At 51.6% G+C, this 21,165-nt stretch overlaps 2 protein-coding genes across 6 annotated transcripts in view; one reads left to right on the top strand and one right to left on the bottom strand.

The window, feature by feature from the left end:
• Positions 1-1,649: 1,649 nt before the first annotated feature.
• NFE2L1 (nuclear factor, erythroid 2-like 1) lies at positions 1,650-11,798 on the bottom strand. 5 transcript variants are annotated; one of them, XM_008592015.1, is made up of 5 exons: positions 10,784-11,798; positions 6,085-6,267; positions 5,571-5,660; positions 5,195-5,353; positions 1,650-4,279 (listed from the first exon to the last, which is right to left on the bottom strand). In XM_008592015.1, the coding sequence occupies exons 1-5, from the start codon at positions 11,291-11,293 to the stop codon at positions 2,936-2,938; spliced, it is 2,286 nt and encodes a 761-aa protein (XP_008590237.1). In that variant the 5' UTR covers positions 11,294-11,798; the 3' UTR covers positions 1,650-2,935. The 5 variants fall into 5 exon arrangements, with proteins under 5 accessions (XP_008590237.1, XP_008590236.1, XP_008590239.1 ...); XM_008592014.1 differs by having other exon boundaries at positions 6,085-6,300; XM_008592017.1 differs by lacking the exon at positions 10,784-11,798 and adding an exon at positions 7,533-7,685 and having other exon boundaries at positions 6,085-6,300.
• Positions 11,799-13,632: 1,834 nt separating this feature from the next.
• COPZ2 (coatomer protein complex, subunit zeta 2) overlaps positions 13,633-21,165 on the top strand; it is a 20,008-nt gene continuing 12,475 nt past the window's right edge. The window contains exon 1 of the mRNA XM_008592022.1: positions 13,633-13,703. Within this exon, the coding sequence (XP_008590244.1) occupies positions 13,633-13,703 (71 nt within the window). The remainder of the gene's footprint in view (positions 13,704-21,165) is intronic.

Genomic DNA, 21,165 nt, shown 5'->3' on the forward strand with positions numbered 1-21,165 from the left:
CCTTAAGAATCTTGGTTTTATCTGGCTTACAGAAATTTGTTCTTTTTTAAAAAAAAAAAAAAATGATGACCGGTAAGGGGATCTTAACCCTTGACTTGGTGTTGTCAGCACCACGCTCACCCAGTGAGCTAACCGGCCATCCCTATATGGGATCCAAACCCATGGCCTTGGCGTTATCAGCACCGCACTCTCCCGAGTGAGCCACAGGCCGGCCCGAAATTTCAGTTCCTAATTAGGAAAGTTTGTTTGATAAAATCTCTTCCAACTAGAGATGGGGAGCAGCACGGGTTGTAAACTGAAACATAATAATAAAAATCAATGTTATTCTTAAAATTCTATTACACTTCTTAGGACACTCATTAAAGAACTGAGCAGAGCCAGATTACACAGTGGTACCCAGGAGTTGAGGACCACAGGTTCTACCCCTAAACTTCGTCCAGTTATTTCACAGAAGACTGCCAAGTGAGTGACGGTTAAACACCCACCCTGAGATGGCATGTGGGAGTTCCAATGTCCACCCATAGGTACCTTAAAGCATTACAGCTCTTCACAAGCTGGGTGTTAGAGCCATTTTTTTTGGAGGGAGAACAGATTAGTCACCTTAGCTAGTGAGGTTTCCTAGCTCCCTGATTCTCTTGTTCTGTGGCCCTGCTGTTGGTTACACTAGTGCTTGCCATGTGTTAGCTGGTCCCATTGATTTCTCAGGTTTTCATCATCATGACTACACTCCGGTGCTCTGCACCCCTTCAGCAGGTGTGGCCACCCGAGAAATAACAGCACAAACAAAAATGCAGTTTGTAGCAGGTGGACAGGTAAGGAGCTGAGCCAGGTGACACATCCTCCAACTATCCTAGCTCTATGAGAATCTGGAGGCCAAAAGAATTCTGAATCCTTCCTCTGAGATGATTCAGCTGGCAAACCCTATAGAGGTACATAACACCCACCTGAAAGGTTCAATACAGGATTTAAGACTTGTCTTCAAATTCTCCATTGTCTCTGCTCTCCACCCACCTTCTTTTGTGAGCTCTGCCTTAACCACAAAATGGCCAGTCTTCCCATCTGTGAAGCCTGTTTCCTTTACTCTCAATTTAAATAAAGTCAAAGTGGGGAAAAACTGCACTTGAGAATGAATCATCCATTTTATTTTATTTTATTTTGTCATGTGCTCACAGCATCTCTTTCTCTCCTCTCCCTGCAGGTCACAGAGATAAATTAAAAATAAAGTCTACAAGGAAAATAATTTATAAAAGCATTCCCAGGCTCACGCCTTCTATCCCTACTGCTCAGTTAGGGACCACCCCCCCACCCCACCCCCGTCTACCCGCAAGGGGAGAGGATTCAGTGCTTTCCCCCCAATTCACTCCTGCTAGTCTGGGGCAGGCAGTACTCCACAGCCAGGCAGGGGTGGGGGCAGCAGTGGCAAAGTTAAAAATAAAGACATTGTGGTCCTGGAACCATCTGGCCACCCTGGCACTCTCCCTCTGTGCCTCCCCCAGGCAGTCCTCCAGGAGCCCAGGCTAAACTGGGGCTGTGGAGAAGCAACCTGTGGCCGAGTGCTCTGAGGGTGAGAGTGCTCTGAGCCCCACTTACATGCACTTCTCATTATCTTAGAAAGAAACCCGAAAAAGAAAGCAGACAGAGACCTCGGGACAGAGGAGAAAAATCCCAAGTGTTCACACAGTTACACGGAGTCTTTATGGCAAAGAGAACATTTAGCAGCTCTGAATATTGGGGCATCTCCTTTCAACTCAACACAAACATTCTAGACCCTATAAGTGAAACAGGGCACAAGCCCTAAAAAGAAAAATCAAAGCGCGAGAAATTCTAAGAGGACTAGTTTTTTGTTGCTGGGTTTTGTAGGGTTTGTTTTTTCCAGTGACAAGCCCAGTTGTTGGTAGGCAGAAGCCTGAGGGAAGGGTCACTCCTCAGTGTTGTGCTGAATACTGCCTGGAGGTTGTTGCGCTGGCTTCTCCCTCCACATCAATCATCCCCCTGCCTCAGTGCAGCCCCCAGAAGAGGAAGGCTGCAGGCCCAGATCCCAGCACTGCCAGCACAGCAACCCAGCTACAGAAGAGCTGCAGGCAGGCGATGAGGGGTGGGGGAACACAAACACGGGTGGGAAGAGGACAGCATTCACATGCAGGCTCTGATGGAGACAGGGAGCCTCAGCCAAGGGGTGGCTGAAGCATGGGGGGAGATGGCAGTGACAGAGCAGTGAGTGACATGCTTGGTGTTGGGGCTGCTGCAACAAAGGCTTTCCCTTCCCTGTTCACTCTGCCCTTTGACTTAACCTCCAAGCCAGTGTTGTGTCCCAGTGGCTCCCATTGGATTGAAACCTTACAGGTGATATCCAAGAGCTCCCCTTCAGGGATGCCAAAGTGCAAGGAGCAGATAACTAACAACGTCCCTCCCTGACCCTAACCTGTGTCTGCGTACACCCCCTCCCCACCCCGGGTGAAATGGACTTTATCACACCCATAACCTAGGCCCACCACAGTCACTCAAACCTGCTGCCTGGAATCCTGGCCAAAGCCAACCTTAAAAAACCTTAACCTTCCCTTTGACTATCTTCCCGCTTTGATTTTTTTGGGTTTCCTTCCTTCCTCCCTTCCTTCCCCTTTGCTGGCCTTCGCTCCCCATTGCTCCTCTACTTCCAGCAATGCCAGCACCACCCTTCCTTCACAGAAAAGGGGTAAGGGTGAGGACCCTGTCCACCCAAATGGTCTGGCCGCTTCCGCCCCACCCCAATGGGGGAAGCTGAGCCAGACAGCACTGGCGCCCACCGCCTCTTGTACACTGACCCGCAGTCATCGCATCTGAGAAGATATATTGGATAAGAAGGCATGATGAAAGTCCCCGCGGTAGGTCCAGGTCCAGGCCAAGGCCTTCTCCAGTTTCAGTCGTGGTGAGCATCCACTCCCCTTCCTCCCCAGGCTCATTTTCTCCGGTCCTTTGGCTTCCTCTCTTGCCGCCGGGCCTGCTGGTCTGCCATCGTGCGGGGAATGAGGAGGACGCTGCCGTCCCCGGCATACTGGAGGGCGTACTGACTGGGTGAGTAGGGCCGCCCGTTCTCATCCCGCAGTCGCCCAAACACCTCCTGGTACAGGCTCTGGACCTTCTGCTTCATCTGCCGCAGGGACCGCAGGAACTCCACCTTCTCCCGCAGCAGCCGGGCTTTATCACGCTGCAGGTCCTCCACGTCGCGCTCCAAGTTCAGGATGGTGTCCAGCTTACGCTTGCGGCAGTTCTGTGCCGCCATCTTGTTTTTGCCCCGGCGCCGGATGTCCCGGATGAGGCTCAGCTGGGCCTCGCTCAGCTGGTACTTGGACAGCAGCTCGTTGAACTCCTCCACAGGCAGGTTGATGATTTTGTCATTGGTGAAAGGGATCTTCATGGCTCGAGCTCGATGCTCATCCCGGCTCATCTGCTTGTCCAGGAAGTCGGCCTGCTTCTCCTTGCTGCCTTTCTTGAGGGTGCTGGGTGGTGGCAGGTCAGCAGAGTCGAGGGCACTGGGCGCCATGTTGTATGTGTGGTTGTGGCCCACATGCTCCAAGTAGGGGAGGCAGGAGAGCTGAGACGGATCCTGGTAGCTCATGCGACAGAACTTGGAATACTCAGGCTGGTAGCCCACAGCGCCCTCGGCCTCTTCCAGATCCAGGGTCTCAGAATCAGAGCTGTAACCAACGGCGCCTTCCTCAGAAAAGGAGGACGAGGCAGAGGAAGAAGCAGAGGAAGAGGAGGAGGAGGAAGAAGAGGAAGAGGAGCTGCCTTCAGAGCTGCTCAGGGAGGAAGGGCTATGGCTCGAGTCCAGGGAGAGGCCTGAGTCAGAGTCAAATTCCTCCTCGAGCTGGGAGGCCTGCACAGGGTTAAAGCCTTCTTCAATAGCCAAGTCCATCAGGCTGATCTCATCCAGCATGGCTTCATCTAACAGACCCCCCAGTGGGTCAGGCAGCTCTGGGCCTGCTGTATCATTGGCTGTGCCATTGAGCTGGGGTGGAAAGAACAGCCCTGCCAGGTTGGTGGAGCCAAAGGTGGAGTTGAGGCTGGTGGAATTGCTGGGGACCAGAGGGAGCAGTGTGGAGCTGCTGGCCACAGGCAAGCTCTCCACCTCGGGGCTGAAGAGGGAGAAGTCCTGGCTGCAGCCCCCCAGGGATGCCTGATGCAGGCTGACATTCTGATTGATGGGAGTGTTGGGGGCAAGGCTGTAGTTGGTACTCAGTGGGTCTCCAGGAGGGGCACTATACAGGATCTCACTTGCTGATGTGTTCACTTCCATGGCCTGGGAGGGCAGGGGGGAAGAAGAGCACCACCATTCACTAGGAGCAGACTCTTTCCCCTGAGGCTTACACACTGCAGGCACCCAACAGAAGCACAAACGCATGGGTGAAAAGGCAAGAAACTAGAAACCAAAGCCCACAGGGTCAGCTCCTGTCCCCACTTGGTCCATCAGGCCTGGCAGAGATGGGTTCCTTTGTGTGGGCTCCTCCCTCACACAGAACTGATCAGCTCCTGGTCATGTTTGGCCAGACTCCTCCCATCTCAGAAGGATAAGGAAGAAAACACTAACACTACCTCTTTGCTGCAAAATCAGCACAATGAAGAGAGAGTACCCGGACTTGAGTCAGAAAACCTAGCTACACCACTTGCTGTATGACCATGGGCACATCACTTAACCCCTCTGAGCTTCAATTTCCTCACCTTTAAAATAATAAAGGAGAGCTGGCTGGTTAGCTCAGCTGGTTAGAGTGTGGTGTTACAACACCAAGGTCAAGGATTCGGATTCCGGCCAGCCACCAAAAGAAAAAAATAAAAATAATAATAATAATAAAGGGCTGGCTAGATGACTGTGAGGGCCAAGTGAGACGACGATGGCTGTAAAGCACCATGTGAATGTGGTCTACTATTAACCGTGGAAGTCCCCAGCCAAGTGACTATCTGCCTGAATGAAAGGAAGATGGCGCACCTAGAAGGCAGGCACTACTTTGGAAGGCTCAGTCCTGACATTTAACCCAAACCCCACTCCTGATTCCACTCCCTACTGCCCCCAGAAGACATCTGGACAAGTTACCTCTCAGTGTCCCCACTTTCCTATGGATAAGACAGATAAAGTATTACTCTTTCTCTCCCGAGACGGAAAAGCTTACACACCCTACACAAAACCCAGTAAGTTTGTGCCCTGTTCTGACCATCCTACCTGCATTTCCATGATGGACATGAGATCTTGCCACTGCTGTTCCAAATCAAATGGTGATTCTGTCCCCGTCAGGAGAGGAGATAAGAGGTTGTTCTGAAGAGCTGGGGGCTCACTCTCACTAGGCACTGCTTCTGTTATGCTGGAAATGTCTGCTGGAAACTAGGGCAAAACAGAGAGCCTTTAATGGGGTGAAGGAAAGATCACCTTCTATTTTCCTCCCAGAGACTACCACCTGGTTTTCTCTTTCTTCCTTCCTCTGAATTCACTCCTGGCAGCCAGGACAAGGCCAGAACCAAAAGCTGGCCCCTCAGCCAGCCATGAAGGGACACACCACGTGCCCTGCTGCTCTGTCGACTTTCCCTGGAGTCCTGCTCACCTCGGCATTCTCCCCAAAGGGGCAGGTGGCCTCCAGCAGCCTAAGGCACTCTTCCAGGGACAGGGCTGTCTGGTCCTCCCCACCAGGCACCTGTGGCAACAGCAACTGTAAGTCTGACTGGCCTGGGCCCTGGCTGCTAGGGGCTGAAGTTTCTTGCAGGCCTGCAGTCTCCTTCCCGTTCCTGGGCTAACAGCTGGCCCCAAGTCCCAAACTCCCAGGCACAACTGAAGTAAGAGTGGAAGAGTCCTGAAGCAAGCAGGAAGATGCTAGATGCCTTGCCTCCTCAGTTCTGTCTATTGCCAAAACCTGGCCCTTCTCCATCTGCTACTCATCCACTCCCCCTTCCGTGGCCCAGCCACTGTGACTTATAGATTCCACCCAAAAGAGACATTCAAGTCCACCCCAGACACAACCTGCCTTCTCTACGAGGAAATTTCTGGAAGAAATCCAGCCTGGTTTCAGTTTAGAGGGGAACAAGGAGAAAAAGAGAGCCCAGTGGGCAGAGGCGGGGTACCTGTGCGGGGAAGCTCTCCCCAGTCTCTCCATCCACTAGCAGGTTCCGTGCCAGAGCTTCCGCGCCCTCGCCTGCCCAGGTGTCCTCCTGCTCTCCTCCATCTCGTAGCTCCTTATCCACATCCTGCTCCTTCTGGCGATGACTATAGTCAAAAACCTCACGCCCAGCCCCCAGATCAATATCCTGTCGCCAAAGGATGTCAATCAGATCTATGTCCTGAAAGAATAGATCATGACTTTAGCTCTCAGATCCCAGTGCCCCTCCCTATCCTGCCCCTCAGAGGTCCCTCCTTGTGTCACTCCAGTTAGTCCTGGGTGGGGCCCTCCCAGCCCTACACCTGCCAGGCTTTACCCCCAGCCCCTCTGCACCAGCATGGCTTCATTCATACACTTCCTGCCCCTTCCCTCCCCAAAAGAGGTACTAGCAAAAACCATTAGCATGACTATCACGGTAAAGGTCTGTAGGCTTAGGATCCATACCAGAGACACACCCAAGCCAAAAGGCAAGGCCGCCTCACCCCTGTATACAACAGAAGGGGGAAGCAGGAAACACCTCTCATGTTGGGAATGGGAACCCCTTAAAACTTGGTCTGCAGGAGGCTGGCCATGGCTAGGAAGGGCAAATTGTCATGCAGAATTGCTTAGCAGTGACCAGACTTGCATCAGCCTGTGGTGCCATTTCATTTGCATAAAGGGGTGGGGTGGGTTGGAAAGGAAAATCCCTGCATTTCCAACCACCTGATGCAACCAATGACAACAGCAGGCTGTCTCCAGCCCTTCCTATGGTCATTCCGCCTTCCCTGGCTCACAGCAGGAACAAGGTTGAACACCCACAACTCTGAAAGCCCGGGCTCACCTCAAGTTCCATCCCTGCCAGAATTCCCACTTAGCTGATCCTAGCAAAAGCCTCAATCTCAGGGGAGCCTCAGGCAGTCAGATGATCCTCACTGGGCACCCCACCCCTACCCAGGCCAGCCCCACGGTGTCCCCTCACACCAGTGCTCTCTCACTCCCTTCCTTACCACACCCCAGGACTCACCAAATCCCCACCAGTCAATCCACTCAAGGATGTAACCCCCCATCACTGCTCAGCTATAGCTTGGGCACCAAAATGCCTCCCTCCCGGCTCTACCCTTGTGGCTCCTGAACAGTTCCTGCACCAACTGCCACCCCCATTGCCACCAGCACAGAACCCCAATAAATAGAGCCATTTGGGCTTCCTAGACACACCGCCCCCTGTGGCTGAGCCCTCCCCACAAGCCTGAAGAAACCCCAAAGTGCTGCCTTCCATTCCGGGGTTAAAAAGCTGATACTTTCCAGAAAGCAATATCCTTTAGATCAGACCCACATCCCTAGCCCTAAGCAGGTATCCCTTTCCCACCTTCACCCACACCAATGCTAAGACCTCCCAGATGTACCTCTCCCGTTAGTCTCCCCACATACACCAACCTGAACAGAAGCCCTGGACCCAGGAACAGAGGGGGGCTGGGCCACCCGGTGGCCAGCCAGCAAAGAGTTAAAGGGCCGGCTGCCTTTGGCATGGCCCCCACCACTGTGAGAGCTGCGGTCCAGGCGGGTCATGGTCTGCGAGATGAGCCCCAGGGCAGCCGGTGCCGGGAAGCCGGACAGGGGGCTGCAAGGAGCTCTTGGCTTGCAGGGAGCACACCAGGCTGGAAGGGTGGCCCCTTGCTAGCTCCGAGGGGCCTGAGGAGGGTGCCCCGCCCGTGCTGCTGCCTGGGCGGCCCAGCCCAGCCCCCTTCCTCCATCCTTGAGCAGCCCCCTCCCACCTCACAACCCCAGTTCCACTCAGGCGCCCGGCAGCCCCCACCCGGAGCTCACCGCAGAGGCTGCAGTGAGATGGGACTCCCACCCCATGCTCCGTGCTCAAGCTGCAGAGAAAAGCCAGCTCCCTCCTGGGCCTATCCTCCCGCTCCTCCCTCTCTCCCCCTCCCCACGCCCCCCAAACTTGTTACCTAGGCTGCAGCAAGGAGCCAATCCCCTCCCCCGCCCACCCCGCAGGTCACTGCTGAGGCTGCAGAGAGCCAATCCCCTCCCCCAGGTCAGCAGCTGGGCTGCGGAAAGAGCCAATCCCCTCCCACTGTCGTTACCTAGGCTGCGCGGAGAGCCAATCTCCTCCCCCAAGTCTCCGCTGGAGATGCGGAAGGAGCCAATCCCCTCCCACCGCCTGTTACCTAGCTGCGGCCAGGAGCCAATCTCTGCACCAGGGCAGCTGGAGGAGCTGCCGCAAGGAACCAGCCCATCCCTGGGCCGCCTCCTCTCCTTGAGGAGATGCACCCAGGGGCGGGCAGCCCCACCCAGCCCAGTCAGTCAGCTGGGGTGGCGCAGTGAGAGAGCTCTGGGGGAAGGGGTGCCACTCTCCTCCCTCCTGTCGCAGCTTGCTCATCCAGCCCACTCAGGACTAGGCAGACACTCCTCCAGCAGCTTCTCCGGGAATCTAAATTCTTTTCTGGAAGTAGAAGTTTTCCCATTCCTGCAGAAAGCTGTGGCCAGTTTTCAAAGCCAAGGATCACAGCCAGGCTGGCAGGAACCCAGGGTACCCAGGACCACCAAAAGCCAGAAGCTTGTTCCATAAAACAGGCCAGACTAGAGGAAAAGGGAAAGCCATTTTTGCACACGTGCAGCAATGTCACAGTGCTGGCCAGGCCTAGCCAAGCAAGAGGAGGGGAGTCACAACCCTGAAAACCCAGTGCTTAGGGAGACAGATGCTCTGCAATGTCCTGAACACAGATATGTCCCCCATTCCCCCTTTCACCCCAGCTTCGTTCAAGAGCATTCTCTGCCTGACCCCCGGCCCACATCCCTCCAGGCAGGAAAGAAACCCCTGACAGAATCAGTATCACAAATCAGACTCCCTGGATTAGTTTCTCAAGGGGAAATTTAGCTCCCTCCTCAGTGCTGCTCCCTTGGAACCTAAGGTCAGGTCACAGAGACAGTATGTTCTCCCTGGTCACAGCCTGCTCCTAGCCTGGAAAGATCTGTAAACAGGACACCCCCCTGCTCTGGGCAGGGTGCGAACCCTGAGGGGAATCCTACTCCTGACAAGGGCCTAGGTTATGGCTGTCCATCGAACATGCTGGGCAGCGGGGGAGTGCTACCGCCCCAGGGATAATACTGGCTCCAGCAATGCCTGTCACATGCTCTGGACCTGGGTATTTTTATCCCTGAGTTGCTGAGGAAATGTTGTCCCAGACACATAATAATCTTCCCTTCCCCCATACCCAGCCTGGGCCCCTAATGTTGACCCACCCCACTTCCCAAAGAAAGCAGTGAAGGCCTGGGGTCAGGGAAAGCAAAACCTTCAGGAGGGCCAAGAAACAGAGGAAAGCAGGGTCAGTCCCATCCCATCCCAATCCACCCAAATATATCCAAAACATGCCACCCCATCCCATCCCACAAGAGCTCCAGCAGGAATGGGATTGGGGCTACCCCTGCAGGGCTGCCAGGAGCAAACCCAGTTGAGGACCACTGGCCTAGAGCAAGCCATATTCTTTGACAATCACTAACACTCAAGAGTACTGAGATCAGGAACAGGAATCCAACCAATGCAGGGAGGGAGGCAAAACGTCTACCCCTGCAGGGCTGCCAGGAGCAAACCCAGTTGAGGACCACTGGCCTAGAGCAAGCCATATTCTTTGACAATCACTAACACTCAAGAGTACTGAGATCAGGAACAGGAATCCAACCAATGCAGGGAGGGAGGCAAAACGTGTTCTGATCTGGTGGGCAGAGGGAGTCAAGTTTTGTAGCTTCTGCAAAACTTTTTACATCCCTCCTCATCCCCACCTCGAAAAACCCAGCCCAGCACAATAAAGCCTTCTCCTTTCCTAATGGCTAGGGGAACGCAGTGGGCCTTTTTTCAATCTCCCTAAGGCCGGGTGGTAAGCCACAGCCAGATGAACACATAGCTCAAAAGAGTCTTATCATTCTGGTAAGGCAGGGGCAGCAGTAGCCATTTCCATTGTTAAAGGCAACAAACTGCACCACTTTCTGCTCAGAACAGCATGTCAGCCACTTGAAAAGCACTAAAGATCTCCTGTGACAGCTCAAAGCAAGCTGACTTGGGCAACAGAATGCAGTATCTCTTCTAGCTCCCAGCATTCTCTTCCCTACTCCCTGCAGTCGGCCTTTAGCAAAGAATAGGAGCCTTTGCCTGCTCCTGGCCAAGAATAACTATCCAAATCTACCCCTTGGCCCAGGTTTAGGAGAGCTGAATTATCAGGATCTTTTAACAACAGGCCTAACCACAGAGGAGGAAAACTTCAGGGTATGTATGCGTGTTTCGATGTGAGGGGAGGTACAAGGCAAGAGTCCACAAAGTATTTGTGTCTTAGCAACAGATACACACTGCATCAAGGCCCATCACAACAGGATTCCCTCCCCCACCCAGGCCTCCAGCAGTCGTGTTGAAATCCAAGCAGTAAACACCCTGGCATGTGCCAGGAACCTCCCACTGCCCTGAGGGTACATTTAGAGGTAGGTCAATGGTTCACCACAGGGAAATGCTACCAGTCCCCAGTCCTAAAGTCAGACAATTAAGCCCATTTCCATCTAAGAAAGTGCCTGAGACCCCCTCTGGAACCTCTCTGGCTCTTTATAGCACTTGGTGCTATACCACAGTCCTTCAGGACCAGCCCACCTCCCAACCCCAGGCCCCACCCACCCACCACAGGGCCACTAACCTCTTTGGTTAAGTCTCCACTGACTGGAGGGGCTACAGCCCCCAAATCCTCCAAATCTTCACTGAATCCCTGCTCCGTTTCGCTTTCTCGCACCCCGTTGTCTGGGCCTGTCACATCTTGAAGGCCACTGGAACTCTCGAGGGCAAGGCCTGAGCTGGGCTGGCTGCCAGAGACAGACCCCTCCGGGTCCCGGTGAACCAGCCAGGCATTTACCTCAGTGGTTGGCACCTGGAACCTGTCCAGAGCCCTCACCTGACTGAGGAGCCGCCGGGCAGTGAAGTAATTGTCCAGGTCTATGCTCTTGGGGTGGATACCATAGCCATCCAAGGTATTCCTCAGGTTGTGGAACTGGGTCTGCGTATAGGCAGAACTGGGCCCCAGGATGATCTCCCGGAGCGGGGGGAGCTGTGAAGTCAAGTAAGTATCCACGTCCACCCGCACCCCAATCAAACTCAGCAGAATGGTGAACTGGAGAAGTCCTTCCGTTAAGTATTTCTTCAGAGAAAGCATTGCTGAAGGACCAGAATGTTTATGCTTTTTGGTTTTTAAATCTTCCGAAAGACAAATCAAGGTCACTGCTCTGCCGCTCCAGCCAGCAGGTTACCCTCCTCAGTGCCAAACCCTGTACCCCACCCTGGCAGAACACAGGGGCTGAGCTCACTGATGGCCCCAGAGGAAAGCACACCCTGTGGAGCCAAGGCCACACTCCAGACCACATTCACTTTTCCCTTCTCAACACCTCACCTCCGAAAGTACAACTCTTCCTAACCCAGTCCAGGCCCTCAGGGCCCACGTGACTTACGGTATCCACAGTCCACATACAGTCACTTCCTCACTCACATTAGTTATCCTCTCTGTAGATTCCACTGCAGGCTGTTCTCAGTAACAGCTGATGGATTTTTTTTTTCCTTCTCCCTCCTAAGGTTTATTTTCTTTGGCTGGAGCTACAGGCCTTTTGTCTTGGGTCAGAGTGTCCCGCCTCCTCCACACTTACCAGGGGGGTTTCCAGAGAAACCTGAAATGAAAATCACAAGAGCAACAGGATAAGATTCCATACTTTTCACACCGTGATCAGGATAGAGGAACCTCCATAATAGAAGGTATGAAATACATTAAAGAGCCACGTTTACAGGGAAAAAAGCCCAAATCACTTGTACGTTCAGAAAAAAAAAACCCTGTTATAGACAGAACAACAACTATAAAAGAAAGGTATTGATCACAAAGGATCTCAGTTACTGGATACTAAATTTGAAATACCCTACAAAGTAGCTTGCTTTGGATAAGCAGGCAATGCCCACGACACCCAAAATATCTTACACCTTGACTGATTTATCAGTCCTTCTCCCCGCCATACAGTCACATTACCCAGATTCTAATTTTAGCATGAGAAGCCCATTTCCTATCTTAACTGAAAGGTGGTTTCCCACCTCTCAGGAGAAGACTGTCTGTAATAGACCCTTACAGTTCTAAAGGGGAAAGATTATTAATGGGTGAAAGTGTGAAAAGACACGAGGACAATGTTCAGCCTACGACTTCGTACAAAAGAATGCCTTTTGTTTTCCCAACTTTGAAATCTAATTTCCCTTTCCTGTCATCCTCACATCATTAAAATTAAAAAAAAAAAAAAGGAGGGAAGGAGAGGGATGGTGGGGGGCTTCGCAGAACTATTCCGTCCAGAATTTTCATAGGCAGGTTCTATTTTCATTCATATGACCTTCTGAGCCAAAGCAGAAGGTATGGCCAAGTTCTCAACCCGGACTGCCCAGTGGAGAGAGGGTAAATCTACCTTTCAGTTTCTGGTCTCCACTTCTGAGCTTCCGTTAATCTCATAAACAAAGACAGCGCCCTCCCCTCTTCAACGTTGTGACCCATCTACCAACCTCACTCTAAAGAAGAAGAGGTATCTACACACACACACACACACACACACACACACACGCATTTGGTTAGAGGAAACACAACTGCGACCCGGAATTCCTGCTTACACTGCTTTCCCGTTCATACGCAATTTATTACTAAAAGAGCCAATTAAGTTCTAGAAACCGAACAAAGTCCCTTAAAGATAGAGTTAAGGCCAGAGGGCCTGTCCTGAGTCCGGTCCCACCCCGCCCCTGATACCCGAGTCCGGCTGGGACCAAGTCGCCATGCCCACTCTCGGCGCCTCGGCTTGTAGCCTTCCGGGGCAGCAAGAAAACAAGTGCTACTTTCCCGGCCTTGACCCATTCGTAAAGGCAAACCCCACCCCGCCCTCCTCCCTGTGGCCCCACCCCACTCCCAAGCCGAGGCCTCACACCACGCCTTCTCGCGCCCTCAACCCTCCCCAGTCCATCCCACCCCGGAGCCGGCTTTCTTCTCAGCCCCGCGACTCCTACCAGGCCCACGGCCCGGCCCCGATGCCCGCTCGGCCGCCCGGCTCCCGCCTCCTGCCCCTCAGCTCCATCTCGCCGCCCCTCACCCCATAAGCCTCGGCCCCACGGCGCTGCGCCCCTCCCTTCAGGGAAAGGAATGTGACCGATACCCGCTGCTGAGCTCGGCGTCTGCCGCTGCCGCCACAGCAGGCCCTCAGCCCGACTCCCGGCCTCGCCGCCGCCGCCGGCCGGCCTAGCGTTCCCCAGCCTCCGCTTCCCTCCCCGCACCCTCCTCCCACCGCACTCGGAAGCCCGCCCGCCGCGCCCACCCCAGGAACAGTTTCTCCAATCAGCGAGCCCAGACCGTGGCTGCCGCCGGATATCGCTCTGATTGACAGCAGAGAGAGCCCAGTGGCTGAGTGCGCCTCCACCTCCCCGGGCCCAATTTTCCAAGATTGACATGGCCCACGGCCCAATGGGTGTCTAAGCCCGCCCCGCGAAATGGGCCCACCAATGAGTGGAGCGAAGGTCCTAGTGCCCGGAATTCTGGGCCCCTCCACCGTGCATTCGCGGTGGGCGGTGTTACAGGCTGGGCGCGCAGAGAAGTATACAGGCAATGTGCTTCCAGTGCATTCTGAGGCTAGATAGTGAGGGCCTCGGGCGGGGGATTGGGAGGCGGTATTGCCGCCGGAGCGCGGAATCCCCCCCTTGAGGGTTCCCACAGTGACTTGCAAAAGTCCAGTGAGACCCGAGGGGGCCGAGGCAGGCGCAGAGCACGTGGTTCTCATAGTGCCGACGCTCGTGCCGCCATTTTGGGTGCTGGCAGCGGAAACCGATACCCCAGCTTCCTGTGGGTGCGGGCCTGGCGCAGCTACCCTAGCCGCCATGGACGGTGGTTTCTCATGGCCCGGGCAAGGGTCATTTCGCGGGAACTTCCCTGCGGACGGGTTCCCACGACGGGCTGTGTGGCACTTTGGCGGTGTGAAAGATGTGGCGTCATAGCGATTTTTGTCATGAGAGAAACACTCCCCCCATTACCTTACCCCCCACGGAACTTAATCTTGCTTTTTACGGACTTTCCTGCGTTTACAGAATTCTCTGATTCCAGCTAGCCATATTCTGAAACATGTTTCTGCCTCCCAAACGTTAGTTTACTCCCAGCGTCACTTGGGGAGCTTGGAGACCCCACTCCAGAGATTCTGATTCAGTAACCCTGGATGTCTTTGATAACGTGTCCGCTCCGTTCTAATATATGTTTCTGCCTCCCAAACGTTAGTTTACTCCCAGCGTCACTTGGGGAGCTTGGAGACCCCAGTCCAGAGATTCTGATTCAGTAACCCTGGATGTCTTTGATAACGTGTCCGCTCCGTTCTAATACAGCTGGTCGGACAACCACGATTAGGGAATCATTAAGCTGCTCCCAGATGTGGGACAAAGGCGGCAACTCAAGTTCCTTCTGGGAAGAGCCTACAGTCTAGCGGGAGAGTCACTAAGGACAAAGCCAACAGCTGATAGATAATCAAGGAAAAGTAGAATTAAAAGATAATACTGGGTCGGTCGCCAAAAAATAAGAACAAAAAAGATAATAGTAATCTTTCCAAGAATTTTTAAAGTACTGTCCTACAACAGCATCCATTCACTGAATCCCTACAAAACTACTGAGCTGGTTCACCTCTTTCCAAGACTGAGTCAGAGACCACATTTTACTTATTCGTTTTACTGTTTGTCTCCCAGTAAATGCTAGGATATAAACTCCATGAGGAAGGGCTAGGATTAGTGCATTAACTGTTGTGTCTTCAAAACCTAGCTCTGTACCGGACAGCCACCAAAAAACAAACCCCAGAACAGTGCATAGAACTTAGATACTCAATAAATACTGAATAATTCAAGGGGGGCACTCAAGCAGGCTGGCCTGTGATTAGAAGTTACCGTTAAAAGCTGAAATTAATCACATCTCGGAGAAGGTGGGATTTTGAAGGATATGGTCTGTTACCAAGAAAACAGGAGACCCCTGAATTAGTGAGACCATGACAGTAAATACTGGGTAAGAAAGGAAGAGAAACTTAGGTGTGAACGTTAACCTTAAATCAAGGGAGCTGAGAAGGAAATATTTAGAAACCACAGAGCTGAAAGATACCAAGGCTCAACTAAAGTTATAGCCTTTATATACAAGACTATTTTGAGAAGGTGGAAGGAGAGAGAGCATACTAAGAGTGGTTGTTTGTTTGACACAGTGAATACAGAACAATTTTGAGTCCCAACACAATTCGAACAAACAAAAACTGGGCAATCCTTTATCTATGAGGAGTCAGGAAACCTTGGTGACAACAAGAACATTTCAGACAAGAACATTTGTATTTTCCAAATGTCTTTTTTTTTTTTTGATGGCTGACCAGTAGGGGGATCTGAACACTTGACCTTGGTGTTATGACACTATACTCTAACCAACTGAGCTAACCTGCCACCCCCAAGTGTCTTTTGAGCTGCATGCAAAGGTGCCAGGTTCCTAGAATACAAAATGAAGTCATATGGTGGATAAAAGACTTACCAACATGAAATAAAATAAGATAAATATTAAATGAAACATGGCAGCTGTAGGTGGGGAGGCCACCCTGGGGAGATAAAGTGGATCCTATCACATCACTTTGAGAGCTTAAATTCACTTGGTCACTTTTCAATGATTCGTAAGTATCTTGGTATAGGACTCTTACCATCTTTTTCCCCTTCTACCTGGGGTCCTGGGTGTGAAGGGAGTGGCAGGCACTGAGGAGGAGGGGCCCATGTTAAGAAGGGGTAGGAGAGGAGTGGAGAGATCTTTTGTGTTTTGCCCATGCTCTCCTGTTCATTTTCTTTCACATCCCTACTTCATATACGGTATTTAAATGTATATAATAATTATATGAGTGTAAAATAGGAGACAGGTGGAACAGGAACTGTATCATTGGGTTAAAGAATGACTGGAGGGTAGTTAGAAAAAGTTTCCTGTTTAGCAGTTTCACAAAGGTGGGACAAGAAAGGGAAAGAAAGAGTTGCAAGGGCAGAGGAGACATAGGTGTAGAGACCATCTCACAGCAAGCAGTCAGGCCTGGCAGAGTGTGGGAGCCCAGGATATTTAATACTCCATGGTAGGGAGTGGAGACCAAAAGATTGTCTTCCACTCTCTAGAGTTCCAGATCAAGTCTGAGCATGTGCAAACCTCCGTTCCAGAACCTGCTGATTAACCTCGTAAATCCAGGGTGTGTCTTTCTTCACCCAGGAAGCTACTGTCCTCCCTTCCCCCTACACTCTCTCCCCTCTCCCTACACTCTCTCCCTTCCCCCTACACTCTCCCCTCTTCCCCCACACTCTCCCCTCCCTTTGCCTGGGACAGCTGTTAATAGGACAATTACCCAAGAAGCAAAAGAAGATCCCATGCTGATGTGTCATCAGTCCGGGTATATCCATTAAATCAGACTGAGAAGACCACTGGAAAAAGTGAGTGTATGCACTTGCTCCCAAAGGGAGAGGCTGACAGCCATCAGTAAAACCAGACCTTGTGCACGTGACTCCAGGCTGCACAGGAGAGAGGAAAGGCAGCGGGAAGCCAGGAAGAGGGTTAGTTCTAATGCACAGGGATCTGGGGTCATAAAAAGAGCCAGCTAACTATAAAACATACCCTGAAATCCCCAATCCTCCCAGGAGTATGTGTGTCAGCCCAGCTTCCCCTGTAGGAAAAGCTGCTGCTGCCACCAGCAGACACATCCATCCTCCAGGATGACACCTGCCAGGAAACCCTCAGAGAAAGGGCAGTGGGTGAACAGACTGGCTGGGGCTCTGATTTCTTCTGGAATAGGAGAAATTACTTTTTCCCTTAGGGGAAACCCGGTCTTTCTGCCATTCTGGTTGCCCTTTATTTTTCTGTCTTTAAAATTTTTTTTAATGTTGCTAATCTATATAAGTATTTCTCACTCTCCAACCCCATCTAATCCAGAGGAGTGGATTAGATGACTGCCTGGGATTTTCTTCAACCCTTCAGAGAGATTCTAGGATTACATTCTGTCAGTACTAAATGTTAGCATGTTTTGCAAGGAAATCAATTAGTTTTACAGCTAATCTGGACATCTGGCCCCTTTCTTACATGGTAAACATCATTAGCAAACTTGTTACCAGTAAATCGTCAAGAGAGGTAAAGCACGCCTCTGCCTGCTGCACCACTACCAGGCCAGTTTGGAGGATTGCTTCCCAACCCTGGCTCCACAGATTAGAATCACCTAGAAGCTTGTAAAAAAAAATACCAATGCCCAGGGCCCACCCCAGACCAATTAAATTAGAGTCTCCCAGGGCATCAGTATTTCATAAAAGCTCCTCAAGTGATTCTTATATGTGGCCAGAGTAGAGCATCACTAGCTTGAAGCAAGAATCCAAGTTGGGTTAAAAGAACGGTAGTGATAATGCAGGAGCACAGACTAGGGCGATTATCTCATTCTAGGACGTGCTCTTTCTCAATCCTGAACGTTCTTCCTTGACCTGGACAATGAAAACGCCTCATTGTTCATTCATGTCTTGGTGTAACATTTTTTGAAGCTGAGTCCAACTGTCCTGTATGTAAGTTCAACTTGCCATGACGTCCCAAACAACATGGAGTAATTGTCTTTGTATAGCTCTCAGTGTGACATGTCACAATCAGGGAGGTGCCATTCTGAGGTGAGAAGAGTGGATGTTTGGACTCATAGCTGGGTCCAAAAATCCAGTTCTGTCACTTACTAGTTGGGCCACCCCAAGGTAAATGGACATAACAATATACATATTCACAAACCGTAAAAATCAGATCATGTGTATAAAGCCACTGGTGCATGGGAATAGGTGCACCTTTTCTTGGCCAACACTCTCTCCACCCACCCTACAACTTTATCCCAGAGAAAGCCAAACGCGTTGAAGAAATGGAGCTGTGCTTAGAATGGTCTCCTGGAAACCCATCCTGCAGACACAGCATAGACACTTTCGTTTTCTCTCTAGAGGATGCCCAGCACACACATCCATGCTGTGTACTCCACACACACCTCCCCCTCTTGACATTATAGCAGGAAGGATCGAGAGAGGCTGGTACCCAAGGGAGCTGTTTCTTCTTGTCACACAAGAACAGATGCTGAAATCCGAGGACAGATAGCACAGCAATGTGGCAGCAGGAGGGTGAGTCAGAGGAGACGGGATGGTCTCCCCTCCAAGATATACCATGGCTAAGAGGAGATCCCAATTTTGGGCTGGCCAGTGAGCTCAGCTGGTTAGAGTGCAGCCTTGTAACACAAATTTGGATCGCCTGCCTCCTGGGACTCCAAAGGGCAGGGACCAATTCAGAGTCAGGCTACTCCACAGACTCCAGCTGGTCAGAGGTGTGCTCGGCCCCTTTGCTGCCAAGCGCAGCCACCTGAAGCGAGCGGAGGTGGAGAAGCACGAAGGCTGCGTGTTTTTTGATCCCAGCTTTGGCTTTCTCATTCCAGGAGGCTCGCTGCCCATTCTCTCCGGCTCAGCTTGCTTGCTGTGCAAGGGCTGCCTGTCTTAAACTGTGAAGTCCTCTTGGGGGAATGCTCTCTGGAGAACACTGTCCTGACACCGTGCACACTTAGCCTGCATTTGTACAGAGAACCCCACTGAAAGGTGCACCTCAGGCCAGTTGGGGGGAGGGAGGGTGGGCAAGGAGAGAAAGGAGCCCTGGTGTGTCTGTTGAGTTTGGGGAGATGGGGGAGGAGCCAGCATTGAGGAGAAACTCTTCCTTGAAAAGTTGAACTTGAGAACTCCTAATTTACTTATTCACCACCGTACTTAAGATGTAAAGAGATCCTGGTGATTATAAGAATAACAATAACAGTGGTCGAGATGGTGGGGATGAGGAGCCTGTGGTTCCTAAGCTTCCTTCCCTAGTGTCATCCCCAGCCCCCAGCCCCCTTTCCAGTGCCTCTTCATCCCCTCCCTGTTTCAGTAACTCCTCCCCACCTGTTCCATGGAGCCACACTGGCTCCCTAAGTCCCCTCTTCCCAGGTCTTGCTCTGTCCCTCTGCCACAGTGAATACCATATGCCAAGCGGAGGCTGGAAAATGCCCCGCGGAGGCTTTTTGGTGCTGTCCTTGTAAATATGAGCTAAAAATGGGCTAGCTCACAAAAATATTAAGGCATTAAAATGATCAAATCAGTATTTTTCAAATAACATGCCCAGCTAGCATGACCATTGACAACTTCTGATGATCTGGATTCCAAACAAATAAAATGCCCAAATACTGGGTCTCCCCCTCCTCAAATTGTACAAGACAGTGTTGATCGTGTTCACTATTACAACTGATAGCCTGCAAGGAAGCTTCAGATGCACCTTCTAAATCATCACAGAAGGAGGGCTAGTAGATGTTCCTCAGATGTCTGCAGGCCTCACTCCCTCAGCTCCTTCAGTCTTTGTTCAACTGTCACCTTCTTGAAGGCTTTCTCAGATGACGCTAATGAAAATGGCATTCTGCCTTGCCTCTCCCTGACCCCTCACATTCCTGCTCTGTTTTCTTTGCAGCACATATCACCAACTCATTTATTTGTGTCACCTGTCTTGCACAGAAATGCACGCACACACACATACACAAACACTTGATTATAAATTCCATGGGAACAAAGATTATATTTTGTCTACTGTTGTATCCCAGTGGCTAGAAAAGTACCTGGTACATAGTAAGCACTCAATAAATATTTGTACAACACATAAAATACGGTCTCATTGAGTACATCTTAATTATTATTTGTTTAAAATAGGTATTCTGTGAATATTTATACACGGTCTCCCTCATCCTGAATCACTTATTCATTCACTCACTCAACAAATGCTTATTGAGAGCTTGTCAGTTCCAGGCCCGGTGGGAGGTAGGAGGCATCTGATAGTGAGCGAGACACATTATCTCTGTTCTTGCAGGGCTCAGTCTGGTGGGGAGAAGGACCATACACAGTTGTAAACAAATTAGTAAAAATGATATTTAGAGATTGAAAAAAGTACAGTGAAAGAAATAAGTTGGGTACTGACATAAAGAATGGGACAGAAGAGACTATCAAGTTAAACACAATGGTTGTCAGAGAGGGCCTTTTGGTGATGATGTTTAAGCTGAAACTTGAAGACAAGAAGGCTCGCTGTGTTCTGCGGAGGAAAACCCCGTTCCACAGCCACCTGGGATGAGTGGATGTAGTACACACCCAAGAGGCCTTGAAGAGAAGGATGGGGAGGAAATTTTCAGTCCAAAATCCAGGTTCCATCCCCCCTGAACTACTTACTAGCTGTACGGTCTTGGAGAAGTCACGCAAACTCTAAGTCTCCCTTTCCTTAAAATGGGGGCGATGCTACGTACCTGACAGGTGTGAGTTATAGTAGGTAATGTTCATGAAAGTGTTCAAATATAAAAGACACACGTGGTGTTGTTTTGAGTACCACTGACTCTGTATCACCGGGGTGTGGATTTACCACTGGCCCGACTATCCTGAAATGAGAGCTGGTCCTCTGCTGTACTTAAACCAAAGAAACCAAAACATATTGCAAGGCCTGACGCCATGGGTGGCGCGTTTGTGCTGCTGGGCATCTGTCTTGCTTCAGAGAGGGCCGATCCTGTGTCTTGAGAGACATCTGGGGAGGTGTCCCCAGGATGAGAGGAATGGGTGAGCCTCTTGTCCACAGAAGGGTCTCCCCAGAGCTGTCATCTTCTCTCACTGCTAAAACCTGTCCCGGAGATCCAAAGGGTGACCCGGCGTACTTGCCCCCATGGTACCTACCAAGGGTCAAGAGACAGAAGTGGGCTTTGCCTGTGTTTTCTGTTGTCCCCAGGACAGCCTGCGGACACCGGGGCAAAACCAAGCCGCAGGCCGGACAGGAGGCAGGAGGCGGGAAGAGGGGATTGGTCCCGGGGCAACCTGAGGATGCGAGAGCTCGGGGCTGTGAGGGGCGGAAAGGACCGAGGAGGCGACAGGGCGATGAGCGGTGGGGAAGGCGGGCCGGGGTGTGGGCGCAGGGCGGGCAGAGCGAGCGGGGAGAGCCAGGAG

This window comes from Galeopterus variegatus, unplaced genomic scaffold, assembly GCF_000696425.1.
Source record: "Galeopterus variegatus unplaced genomic scaffold, G_variegatus-3.0.2 Scaffold7505, whole genome shotgun sequence".
NCBI lineage: Eukaryota > Metazoa > Chordata > Mammalia > Dermoptera > Cynocephalidae > Galeopterus > Galeopterus variegatus.

Bases quoted from the DNA above. Each gene is read 5' to 3' on its own strand.
- NFE2L1 (XM_008592014.1), bottom strand. From the start codon at position 11,293: ATGCTTTCTCTGAAGAAATACTTAACGGAAGGACTTCTCCAGTTCACC. The intron at 5,661-6,084 runs GTACCCCGCCTC...CTGTTGCCACAG, and splicing joins GGGAGAGCTTCCCCGCACAG to GTGCCTGGTGGGGAGGACCA. The intron at 5,354-5,570 runs GTGAGCAGGACT...GTTTTGCCCTAG, and splicing joins CCTTTGGGGAGAATGCCGAG to TTTCCAGCAGACATTTCCAG.